Source organism: Cynocephalus volans, chromosome 7 (assembly GCF_027409185.1).
Source record: "Cynocephalus volans isolate mCynVol1 chromosome 7, mCynVol1.pri, whole genome shotgun sequence".
Taxonomy (NCBI): Eukaryota; Metazoa; Chordata; class Mammalia; order Dermoptera; family Cynocephalidae; genus Cynocephalus; species Cynocephalus volans.
The window spans coordinates 108,887,829-108,906,386 of NC_084466.1; the positions used below are offsets into that span (position 1 = coordinate 108,887,829).

General features: G+C 39.0%; 1 protein-coding gene across 12 annotated transcripts in view; it reads left to right on the plus strand.

Moving 5' to 3' along the window:
- Positions 1-18,558, plus strand: part of FAM13C (family with sequence similarity 13 member C) — a 109,639-nt gene that overhangs the window by 32,277 nt on the left and 58,804 nt on the right. For all 12 annotated transcript variants that reach the window (XM_063102389.1, XM_063102391.1, XM_063102390.1 and 9 more), the window contains one exon: positions 2,718-2,836. In XM_063102389.1, the coding sequence (XP_062958459.1) occupies positions 2,718-2,836 (119 nt within the window). The remainder of the gene's footprint in view (positions 1-2,717; positions 2,837-18,558) is intronic.

Sequence of the window (18,558 nt, forward strand, 5' to 3'; positions counted from 1 at the left end):
GAGCTTCAGTCTAGCAGAACGATGAGAAGTGTATGTCAGTAACAAGGAAGAAAAAATGAGAATCATAAGACAAGTACAAGAAAATTCTGTGGAAGTTCAAACTAGCCACAGAAGACTACATATTGTATGATTTCATTTACATGGAATGTCCAGAATTGGAAAATTTCTAGAGACAGAAAGTAGGTAAGTGGCTGCCGAGAGCATGGGGCTTGGGGATAGGAGGAATTGGGGAGTGACTATTAATGGGTATGGGTTTCTTTCAGGGCTGGTAAAACTGTTCTAACACTGTGGTGATGGCTGTGTAACTCTACTACACTTCGTTGAAGTTAATACTTTAAATGGGTGAATTTTGTACAGTAGGTGGATTATATCTTAATTAAACTATTATGTAAAAATTCTATGAAAGTTCTAGAAAGACATGGGTACAAGGGGTGAGGAAGGGGGAACTAGAGGAGATTTTGAGGACAGAGAAGATAGAATGAAGAAACCATGGGTTGTCAGGTGGCAGATAAATGGGACAATCTGGGGGTGTTTAAGGAGGATTTTCCTTTCTTGTTTTTGAAAATAGGAAATTTCTGGGAATGAGGAGAGAAGTCGCTAGGAGGGACAAGAGGACACCAGGTGTTTACATGAAGAGTGAAATATCTATAAATAAATTTAGAAAAGGTGAAACAAGAGAAATCTTATGAGCACTATGCTTGGATAATAAAGAATTTGTTAAAAGTCTGACTCTCATCCAGCAAACATCACAATTCACATGGACTGACAAAGAGGGTAACTTTTAGATATTACATTGTTTGAAAGTACAATTTTTTGATCCAAACTGATCATATAACTTCAATCAATTTAAATTCAGCCCCTGATTTCTATAGATAAGGCTTAAAGATAGTATGTACTTTGATTTGTTAAATTGTTTGAGTTAAATTGTTTTAAAATTATATCAGTAAGGTAAAACTTTTTTATTCTTATGAATAAATTATTTACCTGTTTTAAAATATTTTATCTATTCTTTCAATAGCATACCATTAGAAAAACATTTTTTTCTTTTCACTGCTGTACCTGGATGGCCATAATAAATTATTCTAGGCAGAAATTCTCCTATCTGCACATTGACTCTGTCAAGTTTACTGTGGTTCCTTTTTCGGTATTACCGGTTTATTTTTGCTTTTGGATTTTGTTTTTACTTTCAGAATGGAAAAATACACATTGGTGAACAAATGTATCTTTGCATACATATTTCTATACTATAATAGTATTTCCATACTATTATCACTTTAAATAAGCAAAATAGTTCAATAAGGGCGGTTCTTAAAGGGGAAAAAGTAATTTTTCACAGGTAGCTACTAAGTCTAAGGAACTGGTGCATACTAATGAAACTTTTCATGTGGAGTGTCTTCTTGCCTGGAGCTGGGAAGAATTAAGGAAGTGATCCTGATAGGTCTAATTCATTCCTTTCCCTCAGCCCTGCCCCTCCTCCCCATCTTATATGAAAGCATTCATCCGATTTTATTTTAAAACCTTGTGATGATGACTTGGCAAATAGCCCCAGCAAGATAGTCTAGTATTTTTGAAAAATGACTTCTAAGATGCCTGACACATTGGCACATGTACTAACTTCAACCAACATCCCTAACAAGGGACTGGGTCTCTATTGCCAGCACAATATCAGACCCAACTTCTCTGCATTGCTTGAATATTTTGACTGTATTATAGTAGTCATCTGGATTTACTGAATTTTTCATGGATTTTTGTTTTAGTATCTCATGTATCAGGTAAAGAGGGGTTATTTTTCTACAGAAAATGTGTTAGAGGTTTGGCATGGCTCAAAAACTACAGTAGTGCTACTTTTGGACATATATAAATCTTCTATTTTTGGTGTATGTGTAGTTGTATTGAATCCAGATTAGTTTTAGTTGGGTGTGTTTATGATGTTCTCTAGAGAGCTTAGCACTCTGAAGTTTTTCTAAACTAATGAGTGGATTGCATCATGCATGACCAATATTGTGGTTTCTTCAGATGCAGACTGTGTAGCCAGTGGCAATAGTGTGTGTGTGTGTGTGTGTGTGTGTGTGCGTGCGTGCGTGCGCGCGCGCGCATGTAGGGGGTTGGGGTGGAGGGAGAGGGATCAAGTACACTTGGGATTTGGAATTTATAAAAATGGTTTGTTAGATTCCAGACTAACTGAAATTTATTTCTTATAGAAATAATATCTGTTTACTCTGGATAATTTAGAAAAAATATATATGGATCTCAGAAAGAAACAGACAAAAATGACATCTCAGAGTTTGTCAGTGTTGAGATTTTTGTTTAACTTATCTCAATCTGTGTGTGTGTGTGTTTCTGTGTGTATGAACGTTTATACATGTTTGTTTTTGCAAAAATGAGCCTATGTTATAAATGTTGTTCTATAAATTATATTTTCAGATATATCTATTCATTAAATATTTTTCTATAACATCATTTTTGATGTTTGTAACATTGTATGGCTATATCATATCTTTTGAACATTAGATTTTTTTTCTTTATCCTGTTATCTTGCAGCAACTGAAAGAAAGAGACTTTAAATTTGGGGCCACGGAATTGGCTCCCTGCCTGCACCACGGTCAGTAGTGTGTTATATGTTGCTGCTCCCTGCCCTGAGACCCACCCCAGCCAAAGAGTGCTGTGGAACTGATCGCTGCCAAGAGCTCATCTACTTCTGCTGTTTCCTATTGCAGGAGGCGGAGCAGGTGGTGCCCAGCCAGTCGGAGTGTCAGGGGAGAGCAGGAACGCCAGCTTATGAGAGTCCACAAAACAACACCTTCAGGTGCCAAGAAACAGTGCGACTTCAACCAAGGTGGGCCCTTTGTTGCGAGAAGCTGCCTGGGCTTCCTTTTCTAGAAATGCAAACTTATGTGCTGGCCACCCCCATGCTACAGTCAAGGCTTCCTCACTTTTGTTTCATTCCTTATAGTCAGAGAAGCTGCTTAAACGGCCCTAGAAGGCAAATCACTGAATCAGTTAAAGAGAAATGTTAATGACCTACTTTCTCTGTCTTCTGTTTGAAGATATTCCACCTTAAGGCTCAGGGAGGAGACAGGTCCTGCCCTTGGAGAGAAATGCTGATTTCATTCATTCTGTCTCCTTTCTTTCAAGCTAGAGGGGATTAGGTTTTCATCTGGAATCATGATAACTTAGCGATGACTGTGTAGGCATTATGCCAACTGCTTTTCACATATTGTCACGTTTAGCCTTCACTGTTTCCTCATAAAGCGGAGTACTCAGAGTCCCATTTTATGGAGGCGCCTGAGGCCGAGACACATTAAGATGCTTGCCTGATGTTGCAGAAGTGAAAAAGGCTGAGACAGAATTTGAACCTACAAATGTCTGATTACAGCATGGCAAGAGCAGACTGTGTGCTGACCCAGGTGTTGGGCAATGACCTTAGTCCTGCAGTAGCCCTGAGGTTGGCCTCTCTAGCCTATTAAATTCTGCTGGATCCAGGGTGAGGATGTGGGTGGAAAGCTGCCCACAGAAAGGTTGGCATGACATGCTGATGGGAGCCTGGCATTGCAGCTGTCTTGGAAAGTCTCTTCTACAAATAAACAGAAGGAAGAATTCAACTGCTAGTTGTGTCAGCTGTCTTTGTAGGATCTTGTGTACAGTGTAATCATAGCTCTCACTCAGTGGAAAGGGAGTGTTGTACTTCTGAGCATGACCTTTAGAATTTTTTTTCCTAAGGCAACACGTTCTAAATGAATCAACAATTACAGAGAAGATTGGCTGTACTATGTACTTGTGCTTTAAAATATCTAACATACTAAATCTAGAATCATAGAACCCCAAAGGATTGGAGACGACCCTAAAGGTAGGATGATCTGTTATCCAAGAGGATTCATGGGTGCTTTTAAAACCCTCCTCATAAAAGGCCATCTCTGATTTGTTTATTCTTACCTGACACAGGTAATACCTGTTGGACTCAACTCTGTCATTTCTCCACTTATCAGGACATTCTCCCTCCTAATTTAGGCCTTTTTATAATAAAGCTGATTTAGGCTGGCTAGAATCAATTTAGGCAGTGACCTTGTCTCCCTATACCAGAACGATGACTGCTTCTCTCAGCCAGAATAAGGTCAACTCTACTCCCATGCATATTTCAAAATAGTATAAAAACAAAACAAAAATCAAAACCACATAATACATGCTTGTGTATGGAATGTATGGCAGTCCTTTGGAGATGGATATTCAACAGAGGCTGATAGGGGAAAATGGTATTAGCAATTAACCTTGTCAAAGATACTTGATGTTCAATAAACTTGAAACATTTTGTATTTCACCTATGGTGGGAAAGCTAACTGATAATTTTACTGTTGTCAGATGAAGCAGAAATGTAATAGAATTTTGTAGTAGGAATCATTTACATATGAGTAGTTGACAGCTGACAGTATTAAATTAGAATAGTCCTAGTAAAGAACATATTAAGCAGCAATTCTACATTGGGGGTGGGGGGAGTTACCCTTTATTCAGATTCTCAGACATCTATGGCACCTTGCCTCAGGAAAAAGAAGATGCACATACACACGAAAGTTTGTGTAAAATTTTACAAGGTTCTTAGACCTCCTCTGTGCGCTGGGAAAAGAAATCAAATACTACAGAGTCACCAGACAGCCTTCCTCATCAGGACAGGGTTTTCTTCTAGTCCCCCATAGATTGGCTGCTTTTGCTTGCAAAAACAGATCTTGTCTCTCTTCCTCTACCCCTTAGCAAGCCTCCATAGAATCCCAAATAGCTTGTTGTCTTTTCTTCTGCTCCCCCCCAGCCTCCATGCCCCTCTTTCAAAGGATCTAGCTTTCTGAGCTAGCAGCATTCCAGAATGTTCTGTGCACCAGTGTCAGCAATTGCAGGATCTGGTAGTATTTCGATTGGGCTGGTAACTTTTGAACTACGTTATTTATCACAACCATGGTGGCGTCACCCAGGGCCATTCTAATGGAACTTAAAAAAAAATCCATCTCAAAATATTACAGGGATTGTGCAATTTGATGAACTGGTGAAATGAGATCTGAGGCTAAAAACAACTTTGAATCAGGTAGCTCACATTCCTGATAACATTCCTCTTCTAAGCCAACATATGGCCAAGTTCCGGCATATCGTGTCTAATAGGATCTTGCCAGAGAGAGACATGATCCTGTAACAGGACACGCCTGGGTCTGGCTGAGTGAGGGAAGAAGCCAGGGTAAATCTCAGCAGGTGTAAAATGCTACTTTCCTGGGGGTCGGCGGTAGGGTGGAGAATGTTATAAACGTAATGTACAAGGTAAGAAAGAGAAGAAAGATCTTTGCGCAGCAAGGAGCCTCCAAAGGGTCACACATCATTTGGGTGAGACTTACAGAAGTAGTTAGTCTTCAGAGAATGAATCCATCCTTGTAGAAGTGAGATTTTGGAGGCAATTAAGGTCATGGGGTCAGTATTGATCTTTCCAGGCATGCCAAATGGTTTCATACCTATAGCTCAGAACTCTCATGTTGTATCCAGGGCTTTTTCTAGCACGAGGAGCTTTTATCTGTGGCTGTAGAGGAGCTTCAGGGAGGTCTATGAATGCTTTTGCCAAAGTTTGAGTATACATGTACTATATTGGTTCTCTGTTGCTACTGTAACAAATGTCCACGAACTTGTGGCTTAAAGCAACACAAATTTATTATCTTATAATTCTGTAGGATATGAGTCCAACATGGGTCTCGCTGGACCAAAATAAAAATGTTGCAGGATTCCATTCCTTTCCAGAGGCTCTAGGGAAGAATCAACCCATTTCCTTGCCTTTTCCAGCTTCCAGAGGCTGCGCATAGTCCGTGGCTTGTGGTCCCTTCCTCCATTTTCAAAGTCAGCAGTATTGATCGCATCTCTCTGATCATTCTTCCATATTCACATCTCCGTCTGATTGTGGAAGGGAAAGATTTTCTAATTTTAAGGATTCATGCAATTAGATTGGGCACGCTCAGATAATTCAAGTTAATCTGCTTATCTCAAGGTCCTCAATTTAATCACATCTGCACAGTGCCTTTTGTCATGTAGGGTAGTGTTTCTGGGAGGAACGATGAATGAAGACGTGGAGCATTCTCTGGGAGAGGATTATTCTGTCTACTACATGTATGTTCATTTTTTCAGGGTAAATCTCTAAAGCATTTTTCAGAGTTTCATATGGAGCACAGGACCCCCCCAAAAGGTTTAGAACCTCTGTGGTAGAGTCTTCCTGCCTCCAGGTTTGCTTGCTCTTTTGAATTCCCTCAACAGAGCCAGCTTCAGACATAGTTTTAGCTTTGTTTATCCTCTTTCATTCCACCCTCGTCCCATTTGCTATGTTCCCCTTCTCCCCCCGCCTTTATTATATTACTTGGCAATACAGTGCCCCACACCAGAGGTATCAAAATTGGTGTCCTACAGGTGTATCTGGTGGGGAGACATATTTGGCTTCCACAGTATTAAAATATTTTGAGTCAATATTTAAAAATCAAGAGTTTCTACAGATTTTTGGCTTTCTTTGAAGGATCTGAAGATGGGATAACCCAGGGTCTACATTTCTACAAGGCAACAATTAGCTGAAGCTGAGAAGCAGCTCTCCATTTTTCTATAATTCCCAACCAGCTCTTCCCATTTGTTTATGCTCTTGGCCCAGCTCCCATAGGCATTTGATTTATAATGCCTGCTTGATCCATTTCTTCCTGGCAACTGCTCATCCTGTGGACTCTGGAGCTGCCTGGAGCTAAGTCTTAATGTGGTGATAGCTGATGTCTTGATGCCAACTTTTCCCAGATGACATGTTTACATTTTAACATGGGCCTTCAGTGCAATGAATGGAGAGGCTGGGTGTTACACTACTCTGGCATGCTCCTCAGTACCTGTGTTTTCAAAACATGTAAAATTATAGAACTACATTTAGTTAGAGCTGGTAGAAGCCTTAACAATCATTTAATACAACTCTTTCATTTTCTAGTTTGGCTCCCAGTGAGGTTGTGATTTGCTTAAGTTCTCACTCCCCTTGATAATAGAACCAAGACAAGCCCCATCAATTTGTTTAGAGTAGCCACTTGATGAATATGCATCAGTTGGACTGATTTTTAAAGCTAAAGCCAGTGCCAATCCTGTAAACTCTCAGATATGACAAAAGAGAATTTATGAATGTAAGAGAATACTAATGAAGTTGGGGATTTCTTATCCAACTAAGTAAATTTACTTTTGAGAGTGATTAACTCACTTGTATTTAAAATATTGTATTAAAATTTATGACAGCATTAAACCTTTAAGTCATTAATGACCATGTCTGTATAAACAGGAGCTATTTTATAGCATTGTCTTACTACTAATTAGGTTGGTGGTTACATTTGTCAGTTCCAGTTCATTGTCCTCTTCATCTGGAAGTCCCCTATTAGAGGGGGTTGAAGATCCTTAGAAAGAATAATGGCTTTTGATGGCCTCACTCTTTGTGACATTCCAGATGAAAGAAAAAGATGGGGGCTTTGTTGCTTTATGGAAAAAGAATGTTTTGTTGGCAGCAATTTTTCCATGGGGGATAAATCCTTTTATCTTTTGTTTTTAAGATAAACAACTTGTATGTGTGTATATATATGTGTGTGTGTGTGTTGTAACAACTAACTGTTTATTATTTAAATGTTTTCATAGAAGTAAGCAGAGTCTTAATGAGTTCTGCTGGAAAGAAAGAATGAGTAACGGATGAGCACCCAGAGAATTTTTAATAATAGAAAAGACATGGTCCCTTTTCTTGGACTATACCAGAGCAGGAGCTCAGCATGTTTCCAGTATGTTCCTCATCTTCATCATTAGTGTGCACCCAGGGCTTGGTTTTGTTTTGGTTTTTATGACAGGGGCAGGGATGAGGTAGAGATTAAAAAAAAAAAAAAGCTTGTTTTGACAATGTTTTGAGACTCCCTTGTTTACAGTTAGATAATGAGTGGGTTCTAACACAGCTTAATTTGAGTATCCTGCTTAGGAAGGGAGCCATACAGTGAGCGCTCTTTTTTGCTACCCCCTCCTGCAACCTATCCCTACGGGCACAGAAACAGTCTGATGGAATGAAAAGAACAGTTGAATTAAGAAATGAAGGGTCTTATCTCATGTCTCTCAGGTGACCTTGGTTACTTCACTCAAATTCCTGGGTACCCTCCTCTAACAGAAGGAGTTTCAAATGATTTCTAAAGCCCTTTCTTGATATAATCTTGAAAATGCTCAACACTCTAGATATTTAAAGATTTAGACATGGAAAGACTTTAGCTTAAAAATACAAGCGCTTGCATACACAGATAAAAATAATTCCCCTCCCTGCTATAGAGACAAAAACTCCACATCAAATTCTTAAACTGCTGATTGGAAAAGAGCCCATACTTGATTATTTTGGGAATAAAACCCTCCTTTTTTTTTTAAAGGAGTCTGTGCTTGGTTATTTGATTAATCGTTAGCACTTTTACCAGACAATGATTAAGAATAAGGATAAGATGGGAACTCAGACACATTCTCGCATTAAAAACACAACTACTAGTAGTAATAATAATAAAATAAGTGAAACATTGGAAAATACAAAAAATCCAAGGAATTAAAAATGACTTGTAATCTTACCACCCAGATATAATCATTGTAGTGTATATTCCTATGCTGTTACTATCGTTTTGACGTTGGCATAAAAAGGACCTGTGTATGAAAGAGGCTTCCTGATGCATTGGGATTTGAATCTGCTAGAAGCACTATTTATTTCAAGCAGGCCTGAGAGTAGAAAACTAGGCCAGAATGCATTCTGACTACACAATATTTATATATAATAGTGTGTTTGTTTGACATAAGACCAATAAGCTGAGTAATAGAGTAGTAGGTTAATTATCACAAGGCTGGTGACTTCATTTATGGCTAAAGTGAGCAAATTTAATTTTCCATGACAAACATTCTAACATACAATTTCTATAAGAACCATGTTTTACAAGCTTTGATGTCATTATAGCCCTGTGTTAGAAACAATATTTCTAGGAGACTAAACAGAAACTTTGTTCTTAACATCTGAACATCTTGGAAAGCTTCTTGGCTTTACTTGGAATAGATTTAAGGCAGAAATTTCAATGACGACTATAGGAGACAGAGAATGCATAAACTTAAATCTAATTTAGAATTTCGAGTAGTTGGTTAAGTGTTCAGTGTTCCTGAGGCCACTAGAATGAGGCTATTATTTAACTTACTCTTTGTCTTTCCAGTGAGGCACTAACTACTCCAGTACATCTGTTGCAGTATTTGTTGACAAAGTTATTCCTTTTCAAGATTTTCATTAAATACCCCCCCCACACACACACATTATGTATAGTGACACACACAGCTCTCATCCACCCCTTTTACATGTATTTTTTCTTTTATCCCTAATGAATACTGGATTACAACATTTGGGAGATTAAAATTTTATAGTTTCACATGTGTGTGTGTGTGTCTTTTAAGAATATACTATATATAATATATATGAATATATTTTATAAGGTATATTATATATGATATAAGATGTGAATGTATTGTATAAAATTATTCTTATATATTATATAATTATAAAAGAGTATATTATATATAAATATAGGAGTATATACTTACATGTAATTAAAATATGTATTAGAGTAGTAGGTTTTGGTAATAGAGTAATAGTATAATATATTCTTAGAGACACATTGCTATGTAACTTGTCTTCCCACTTAATGTTATATTTCTCCATATCATAAAATACTCTATATCATATTTAATGTCTGTAAAATATTTCATTTTGTGGACATGCCATCATTCATTTAAATAATTTCTAAGTATTTGATGTTTTGGTTACTTCTAGAATTTACATTTGTAGATTAGTGCTGTAGTAATTTTTTTTTAAACGTTTTTATGTATATCCATTATATTTTCCTTGGTTTGTGCTTAAGGGTCAAAGCTGTCTAGGCATAGGATTGGAAATGGTCAACTGAAATGAGATTTAGGATATAAATTTTTCAGTTATCTGATCATGGAAGAATATAGAAATATAACGGACAATTGATAACTCTGAGAGAACTAGGTAGAAAGTCGCGTGGCTGGATGTCTGTATTTATTTGTTGGAATCATAGGATAGTGGCTCTGGGTAGAATGTTTGAGACAATTCAACCTAATCCTCTCCCCCCTTACTTGTGTATTCACTAGATATTTCTATTTCATTCTTCCACTTGTCCTCATAGTTTTCTAGCTCAGATCGTGCTAAGGGCAAAATGCTTTTAGCCCTAACATTTCCAGAGGATGTTAGAAAGTCATGCGGGGATGGAACAATTCTTTGTTGTATGGGAGGGCTGCACTGCATATATCAGGGGCTCTGGCATCTCTGGCTTTATCCCACAGAATGCCAGGAGGCATCCCCAGCCTCTGTGACAGTCACAAATAGCCACCAAAATTTTTAAATGTCCTCTAGGGAGGGTATCACCACCCTGTTAAGAAATGCCAATTTGCATATGGCTACTTTATTTAAAATCATGTTTTACATGAGTCTTTATTAACATGGACACATGTTCACAATCTATTCATAACTGGGGAAAAAGCAATTATATGACAGTATTGCAGTGTGATCCTATTTTTGCTTAATATATAATTATGTAGAGAAAAATGTACTAGAAAAAAATCAATCTTTTATTGGTGGTAACTTTTGGGTGGGATGATTGTGGCCAATTTAAAAAATATTCTTCATGCTTTCACTTTCCAAGTTTTTCCCCATTGAGCCCCTATTAAGTTTCTAATTGAGGAGAGTAAGTTTATAAGTGCAAGAAAAATAATAGTACATACTGTTTCTTTGGATTTATTTATTTATTTTTAGACTGTCTTATCTTACTTTGGAGCAGACTAGAATATTAGGAGAGTATTAGGAGAGAATGGATTTATTTTTGTTAACTAGAAGAAACCTGAAGTACATTTTCAGGGGTACCTGTGGTCTTTATGGTTTGGATCAGATGGAATCAGAAAGCAAATAGTAAAAATTATTTTTACAGGTTCAGAACACATTTAAAACCAGAAATTATGTCCTAAATAGCTCTTTCCTTGAACGTTTGACTCTGTGGATAAAAAGAGAAGAAAATCTCTTCTCGTGCCCTTGAGCAGCAACAAGCCTCTCGGGTCCAATAGCTCAGGGGTCTTACAAACAGTGCCCTGTGACCCTGCAGATGCCAGGGACAAAGGAAATTCCAAGGCTTCCCTTGCCATACTGTCATATCCAGCCCTCACAGAACCCAGATTATCTTCATTGACTTTCTTTTCTGCACATCTTTAAGCTAGGCCTTAGCATCTCTCTAGTTGAGTAAAAACTATGCATCCCTTGTACCAGTTGGTTTTTCTGATTTGCCAGTTGAGACTCCAGTGATTTGGACTCTCTTGTTCAATATACACATATGAGTAAGATAATTTTACTAGCTGGCTGGTTAGCTTAGTTGGTTAGAGCGTGGTGCTGATAACACCAAGGTCCAGTGTTCAATCCTTACCGGCCGGTGAAAAAAAATTTTTTTCCAAGAGGCTTGTACAGTGGTTGTGTATGGACAAGTGTTTCTAAATGGCCATGAATAGTGGCAGTTGGAAAAGTGGGAATCAAGAGAGTGGTCCTATTCAATGTGTACTTTATGCTAACTTTCCTGATCTTACTTGTGTGCTGCAAAGGAGACCCCGGCTATTGCATGCCAGAGTTGTTTCCTGGTAATAGTGGCATTTATGAGAGGAAAGGCAGTTGCTGTTCTCTGCAACCAGTGGAAAGCAACTCTGACTCAGCAAGGAAAGGAGTCTAGTGGAAGGTTTTGGGGTGAGCTTATAAAATTGAATTAAGGGTAAACAGGAAAACAGTCAGGCCTAGGAAGGGCAAGAACCAGGCCTGGTTGATGGATTTCTGGAATCTCAATAACAGGGACTTGTCTCTCCAGGGTGCCAGCATTGGATGATCCAGTGCTAATAGCTTTCCATTCTTGGAAGTTTCAACTTCCAGGGAAAAGGAACTAACTGACGTAGCTCAGGTCATATGTACACTCTTGCATGTGGACTAGGGTAAGGCTGGTTCCCTAAGGAAAAGGGAGATTTGTGCTGGAAGAAGTGGATTGGAGATGAAAAGTGCTGGGCAGATGAAATCAGTATAGTGTTGAGTGACTTGGGGGCATGGGAAGAACCTGGGACTGATGGAAGAAGAGAATTAAGAACCAGTTTTAAGGTAACTACAAAAAAGGGTCTTGTGTGCCTGACCATACTTGGGCATTGCTGGCCTCTATGACAGTCACAAATGATAAAGGCATGGGGAGACCAGAGCTCCTCAGACATTCCTCTTCGATCATTAACTTACCCTTGCAACTCAGACCAACCCTGATCCAGATACTGTTCATCTTGTGCCAGGTCCACATCAGCAGGGACAAGTAAGGCTGGAGTGTTGTGAACTGCCGAGAGAGTGTATCAGATAGTATCCAGAAAGGTTGGCAGTGGCCAGGCTGCACAGAGCCTGGTAGTCACGATGTTGATTTTGGATTTTATCTAAGTCCGAAGAGAATATATTGGAGTTTATAAACTGGGTAATGACATGCTCAGACTTACACCTTAGAAAGAACACTCTGGGTACTGTGTGTTGTACTCAGGGAGACAATCTTGGAACTAATATGTCATCTATGTGGGAGGCGATGGTAGCAATGGAGATGAAGGGAAGAGGACAGGTGAAGGACAGACTCATGACTATTCCCTTTTGGAAGAGAAAGAAAACCTTTAATAGGGAACAGGTAACATTTAGGCTTGTTTAGTATTAATACATTTTCAAATCCTCTGTGCCTTTTTTAAAGATCTTTTGTTCCTAGAGCTATTTTGATTTATACTTTAAAAGTTAAAGCTTTGGAAGTCCCAGTATCAATTATAATATCACAGTGCCCAATGTAATGAGAATTTATAAATATTAATTGAATATATTCACCCATCAATTAAATTGCCTCCCCCTCTCCATCACTAGTGATCCCCTGCGACCTTCACTGCATCTGTGCCTCAGTTTCTTTATCTTTCAAGCTGGCTGACCAATATTTGACCTCAGTCCTTTAACACAAAAATTTAGTAAGAACCAGTAAGACAATGTCTTCAACGTGGCTTAGACTCCCTAAAGAAAGAAACTTTATATTTACTGGCATTGAGGATTGTTATTGTTGCTAATAATATTACTGGAATTTATTGGCATCTTGTCTGTGTCTGCATATAGAGCTATTGTTTGTATATAAAGAATGTTTTGCTCAGAAGGTTGTCCTCTTGGGATATACCTTTTGTTTTCAAAAGAGTTTCAGGAAACAGCCAGCCAACAGTCATCCGGGTATACATTATTGTATCCGAAGTGTTGTTTTTTTAATACAGAGGCTCAATGTAATGCAGTGTGATATCTGGAATTCTTAAGTTGTTATCCAAAGTTGGCACTGTTCAGCTCTAAGGCTCTGATTCTATATGAAGCATTCTGAAACGTGTGTTGGATTCTCTCCTTTTACTCTTTCTGTCCAGGTTTTCTAAATTGTGGGTTAGAAAACCCTCAGTAATCTTTAAGTATGTCTCCTCAGGGTAGAAATGGATTCGCTCATGGGAAGGAGAGTCATGCCATCCTGCAGGCTCTGCAAGCATGCTGCAGGTGTAGGAGGGAATGTGAATCGTATCATGGTCATGGAGCACACTCAGAGATATTATCAGATCTTGCAGCTGCCCATAACTCTGGGATGGATACTTTATTAACAAACATGTGAGTGCCTACTATGTGTCATACGCCAGGATTGGCCCTAGATAAAACATTAAGTAAGGCTTATATGATCCCTGCCTCATAGAGCTTACCATCATGAGAAAGAGACAATCAAATAATTATATAAATAATACACTTAGGAACTGAAACATGCTACATAGCAGAGGTAGATCAGAATACAGTAAGAGCAAAGCAAAGGGAGACTTGATTGGGAGCTACCTAGGATCTAAAGGATGAATGAATGAGTTAATTAGGAGAGAAAGTAGAGAGGGAACAGCATTATGGGCACAGGCACAGCCCGTGTGAAGACCTAAGCTGGAAAGGAGCATGGTGCATCCAAGGAACTGAAAGGATGCCATGTAGTTGGAGCACAGAAAGCAAGAACGACATGAGCTGAGGGTGACAAGGTGGATAGGCACTAAATCCTTCAAGATGTCATAGGATGCTTTCAGAATTTTTGGTCTTTATTTAAGTGCAGTGTGCAGAAAGGTGGCAACAAGATCTTGTGTGAGAAATGGTCTGAGGAGAGTAGGGAGACCAGGGAGGAAACTGTCATCATCCATGAAACCCAGAGGAGAAATGATGGTGGCTTGGCCTGAGACAGTAGTGGTGGAGGTAGAGGGGAGGGGACAGAGGCAAAAGTTAATTGGGATAAGAAATGGAAGGACTTGGTAATAAATTGGCTATTGTGCAAGAGAGGAATTGTCAGATGACTCAGGTGTCTCCCATGAGATATTAGCCATGTGGGGAAGCTTTTCACCAAGATGGGAAACACTTTCCTCTACTAACTTAATTATCAGTAGTTAAATGTTGATATACATCTAAGATCCTGAGCTAAAAATATGGCTTTTTCACAAATTATAACATCCTGTGATTTGACACAGTCCATAGGCCAAGAAAAATATCTTCATGCTTAGCTGGTTTTGATGTTTTGAATTCCAGTGCACCTCCCGAGAGAAGGCCACAGCAGGATGGCCCCACAGGCTGGCTCAGCACAGGCTTCGAGTCCCAGCAAAGTGGGAACACCAAAAGTTTTTAGAGAAGTTTCACTTCAATGGGCTATTCACAAACTTGCAATCATGGAGTCAAGTTCAGGGAGAAGCTCTTTTCATATCAGCATACAATTAAGTTTTGCATTTCTCTACTGAGAAGTGTTTTTACCTTGAATTATATAGTGGTGACAGTGGCAGTGGCAGTGATGGTGCTTGCGGTGAAAATAGAGATGGTGATTGGTGGTGATGTTGGTAGGGGTGATAGTAATGGTGATAGTGGTGGTGATGATGGTGGTGGTTGTAGTGATGGTGGTAGTAGTGGTGGTGGTCTGGTGGTGATGTGGTGGTGATGGTGATGGTGGTGGTGGTGATGGTGGTGATAGTAATGGTGATAGTGGTGGTGATGATGTTGTCATTGGTGGTGGGGGGGGTGGTCGTCATGATGGTGGTCATGGTGATGGTGGTGGTGGTCATGGCAGTGGTATTTATGGTGGTAGTAGTGCTAGTGTTGGTCATGATGGTGGTCATGGTGATGGTCCTGGTGATGTGTTGCCGTTGGTGGTGGTGAGGCAGTGGTGGTCATGGTGGTAGTGGTAATGGAGGTGGTGGCGGTGGTTGGAGGCATCACACTCTCATCAATGCTCAGGACCATAATCAGCTCTGAGGAGTACAGGCCACATATCCCATTGCCTGGGCCTGGGCTAGAGGGCAAGGTCTTACTGGAGTTTGCAGAGTACTTTGACTGGCTTACTCACCTTTGCATGCATTTGACATAGATATGCTTAGTTACTTTCCTATTATTGTTGCAGCTGGAGGGAGGCAAGAGAATTGTACAGAGTGTTTCAGTTTGGGGTGTAGTCCAGCTTCAAGAGAGGATTGCTAATTGTTAAGCACTATCTTTCAAGATCTTAGAAAGAAGGGAATTTGAGACACTAGCTGTTGTTCCAGTTCTCTCTTCTCATTGCTAAGCTCCTCTAGTGAGAAGCTTCCATTTCTTTTTCCTCTTCTACCTTTATCTTTTTCAACCCACTGGACATCTTTTCTCCAATTTCATTCTCATTACCTCCAGGTGACTGACACTTTCTGGCAGTGTGAGCTTGGGCAATTTTCCTGCATGCCCTGTTCTCCCTGCCTTGCTTTCTTTTTCTCCGTAATGCTTAGCACCCAGTGCACCACAGATCATCACTGGCTTACTTCTTTAGGTTCTCTCTCCTTCCATGAGAATGTAAGTTCCATGAGGGCAGACTTTGTTTTATCTACCGCTTTATTCCCAACACCTGCAATAGTGTCTGGCACATAATGGGTGCTTAATCAATATTTGTTGAGTGAATGGATAAAGTTATTTAACTTTCTCCTATTAGGTCAAATAGGTGTTATAATGCTCATCTCGTATGGTTACATTGAGGATTAAATGAAACAATGTGAGTAAAGTGACTGGCACACCCCACCTGGCATAGTAAGGACTGATGAATTGTCAGGTTGTTCTTGACACTTTTTTTCTAATAACTTCTTTCTCTTTTGAATTTATAGTGCTATTCTTGTTAGCTTCTTACCTCCTGGCATTTTCTTCATGGCTTATCTTATCTTTTTCTCCTAACTGGCCAGTTCCAGAGACCTTCTCAGTGGCCCTGATTGCTTCTCTCTGTTAGCTTACTTACTAACAACACTTCAATTATTATTATTATTACAACATACCATTAATTATTATTATATGATAATTCTACTATGGTATCTTCATGTATGATTATAGAATCCGTGTGTTATATTTAATATAGCTAACAATAGTGGTAAGTATCATTTGTGAACTATCCTTCACATCATGAATTATCCTATGAGGAGCTTTTATTATTGTCTTCACTTTAAAGAGGAGGAAACTGAGGCTTACAGAGGTTAATATATTGCCCAGAAGTACACACCTAGTAAGTGGTAGATCAAGAAGTCATTCTTGGATCAGGTTTCTCCTGTTTATTTATCCATCCACTCATCCATCCATCCAAAAGATGTGTACAGAGAATATACCATGTACCAGGCACCATGCTAGGCTCTGGCCACACAATGAGGAAAAAAGTGACACGGAACCTGCCCACACGATCTTACCTGTAACCTCTGTGCATCATTATTATGATTGTCACTGACGCTCTTCTGAACACACTGTAGTGTGCCCCAGTTCGAGGGTGAACCCTGGTCAGATGTATTTACTTCCCTATTTCAGCCTCACCTCAAGCTTTGAATATCTAAATCTGACCTTTGATTCTTTTTTTTTTTTTCTTTTTGTCTTTTTCGTGACCAGCACTCAGCCAGTGAGTGCACCGGCCAGTCCTATATAGGATCCGAACCCATGGCAGGAGCGTCGCTGCGCTCCCAGTGCAGCACTCTCCCGAGTGCGCCACGGGCTCGACCCTGACCTTTGGTTCTTGAGGCTATAGTTCTGTAACTTGTTCTAGAGGTTTATCTAATGGTTGAGAGTAGTTTTCCTGGAAGATCGTGTGAGTATATTCCATGTAGCCTCTTCTCTGAATCTCAATAATATGTACTAAATATCTAACAAAGTATATTTCCACTTCCTTCCATTAATGTTTGATACTTGCTTATTTGTTTTACTATCTGCTGTTACTCATTAACAGGGATATGACACCAAAACTCTAGAGAAATTTATATTTGAATGTGTAACCCTGTAAATATACTTTCCATTAAATAACACCACTCTTCCATTTTTCTGGTGCTACTGTATAGAAACATAGTTTAAGAACCACTGTAGGTTACAGAGAAACTATGAGTCATTTACTGTCTTATATTACTGAGTAGGATGGTTTAATCCCTGTCCCCAAGAGTTCCTTCACCTTTTTGTAGGAAAGAGCCACTTCATACTTCCTGACGCCCTGAAATCACTATGTTTGTGGCTCGAGGGACTGATGGGCACAGCGTGGGTGAGCCAGCAGTCCTTTTCCTCACTCTCTTTTCTCACTTGAGCTGTCTGTGTCTGAGCTCATGGTTGGGAGCCTTAGTCTGTCTTCTCTCACACCCTGGAGGGAAATGCTGGTTTGTGCAGGCATGGAAGACATTTACAATTGTGTCTGACCTTCACAATTTTTTTGTTTTACCATCTCTTTACTTTTCTCATTACAAGTGAATTGTTTGCACAGTTAGCAACACCTGTGGACTGAAAGAACTTTGCATTCTTAAGATTTTGAGGAAGCTGGGCTGTGGCATTTCTAAATGCGTTATGACATTTAGAAATCATGAATCTTTTTGGCCATTCAGAGAACATATATGCTTTCTTCATGATTCAAATTGAGTCAGAATAATAACTGTAAATAATTACATCCCCAAATAAATTTTTTTTATAATAACTTCACACTGATTAAATCTCTTATTCATTAAGAGAGCTGGCCTTTTTGTAAGGATAATGACTATAATTTAATATGTTCCCTATATAGTAACATGCAAACTGCTGCAGAAAAACTTGAATGCTATGTAACAGAAGCCACTGGACCATAGAATTTGACAAATCATGGTTTAGACCTAAGCATCTTACAGCAGTAGAGGGTTTTTTTTGTTTGTTTTTAAACTAAACAAAATTGACCTAGAGTAGATATGCCTTGTTTTAAGTTCTTTTTATTCTAGTGGGATCTATGTAGTGGCAAAACTCAGCTTTATTATGTAACTTAGCAAAGACCATAACATTTATTGTATAACTTAAGAGATAGAACGAAATTTCCAAAAGCTGTCTTCAGTAAACAAATTGTTATCTTTCTGCAACAGCTGTATCAGATCTCATTCACTCATTCAAAAAAAATTATTGAATTTGTACTAGGTACT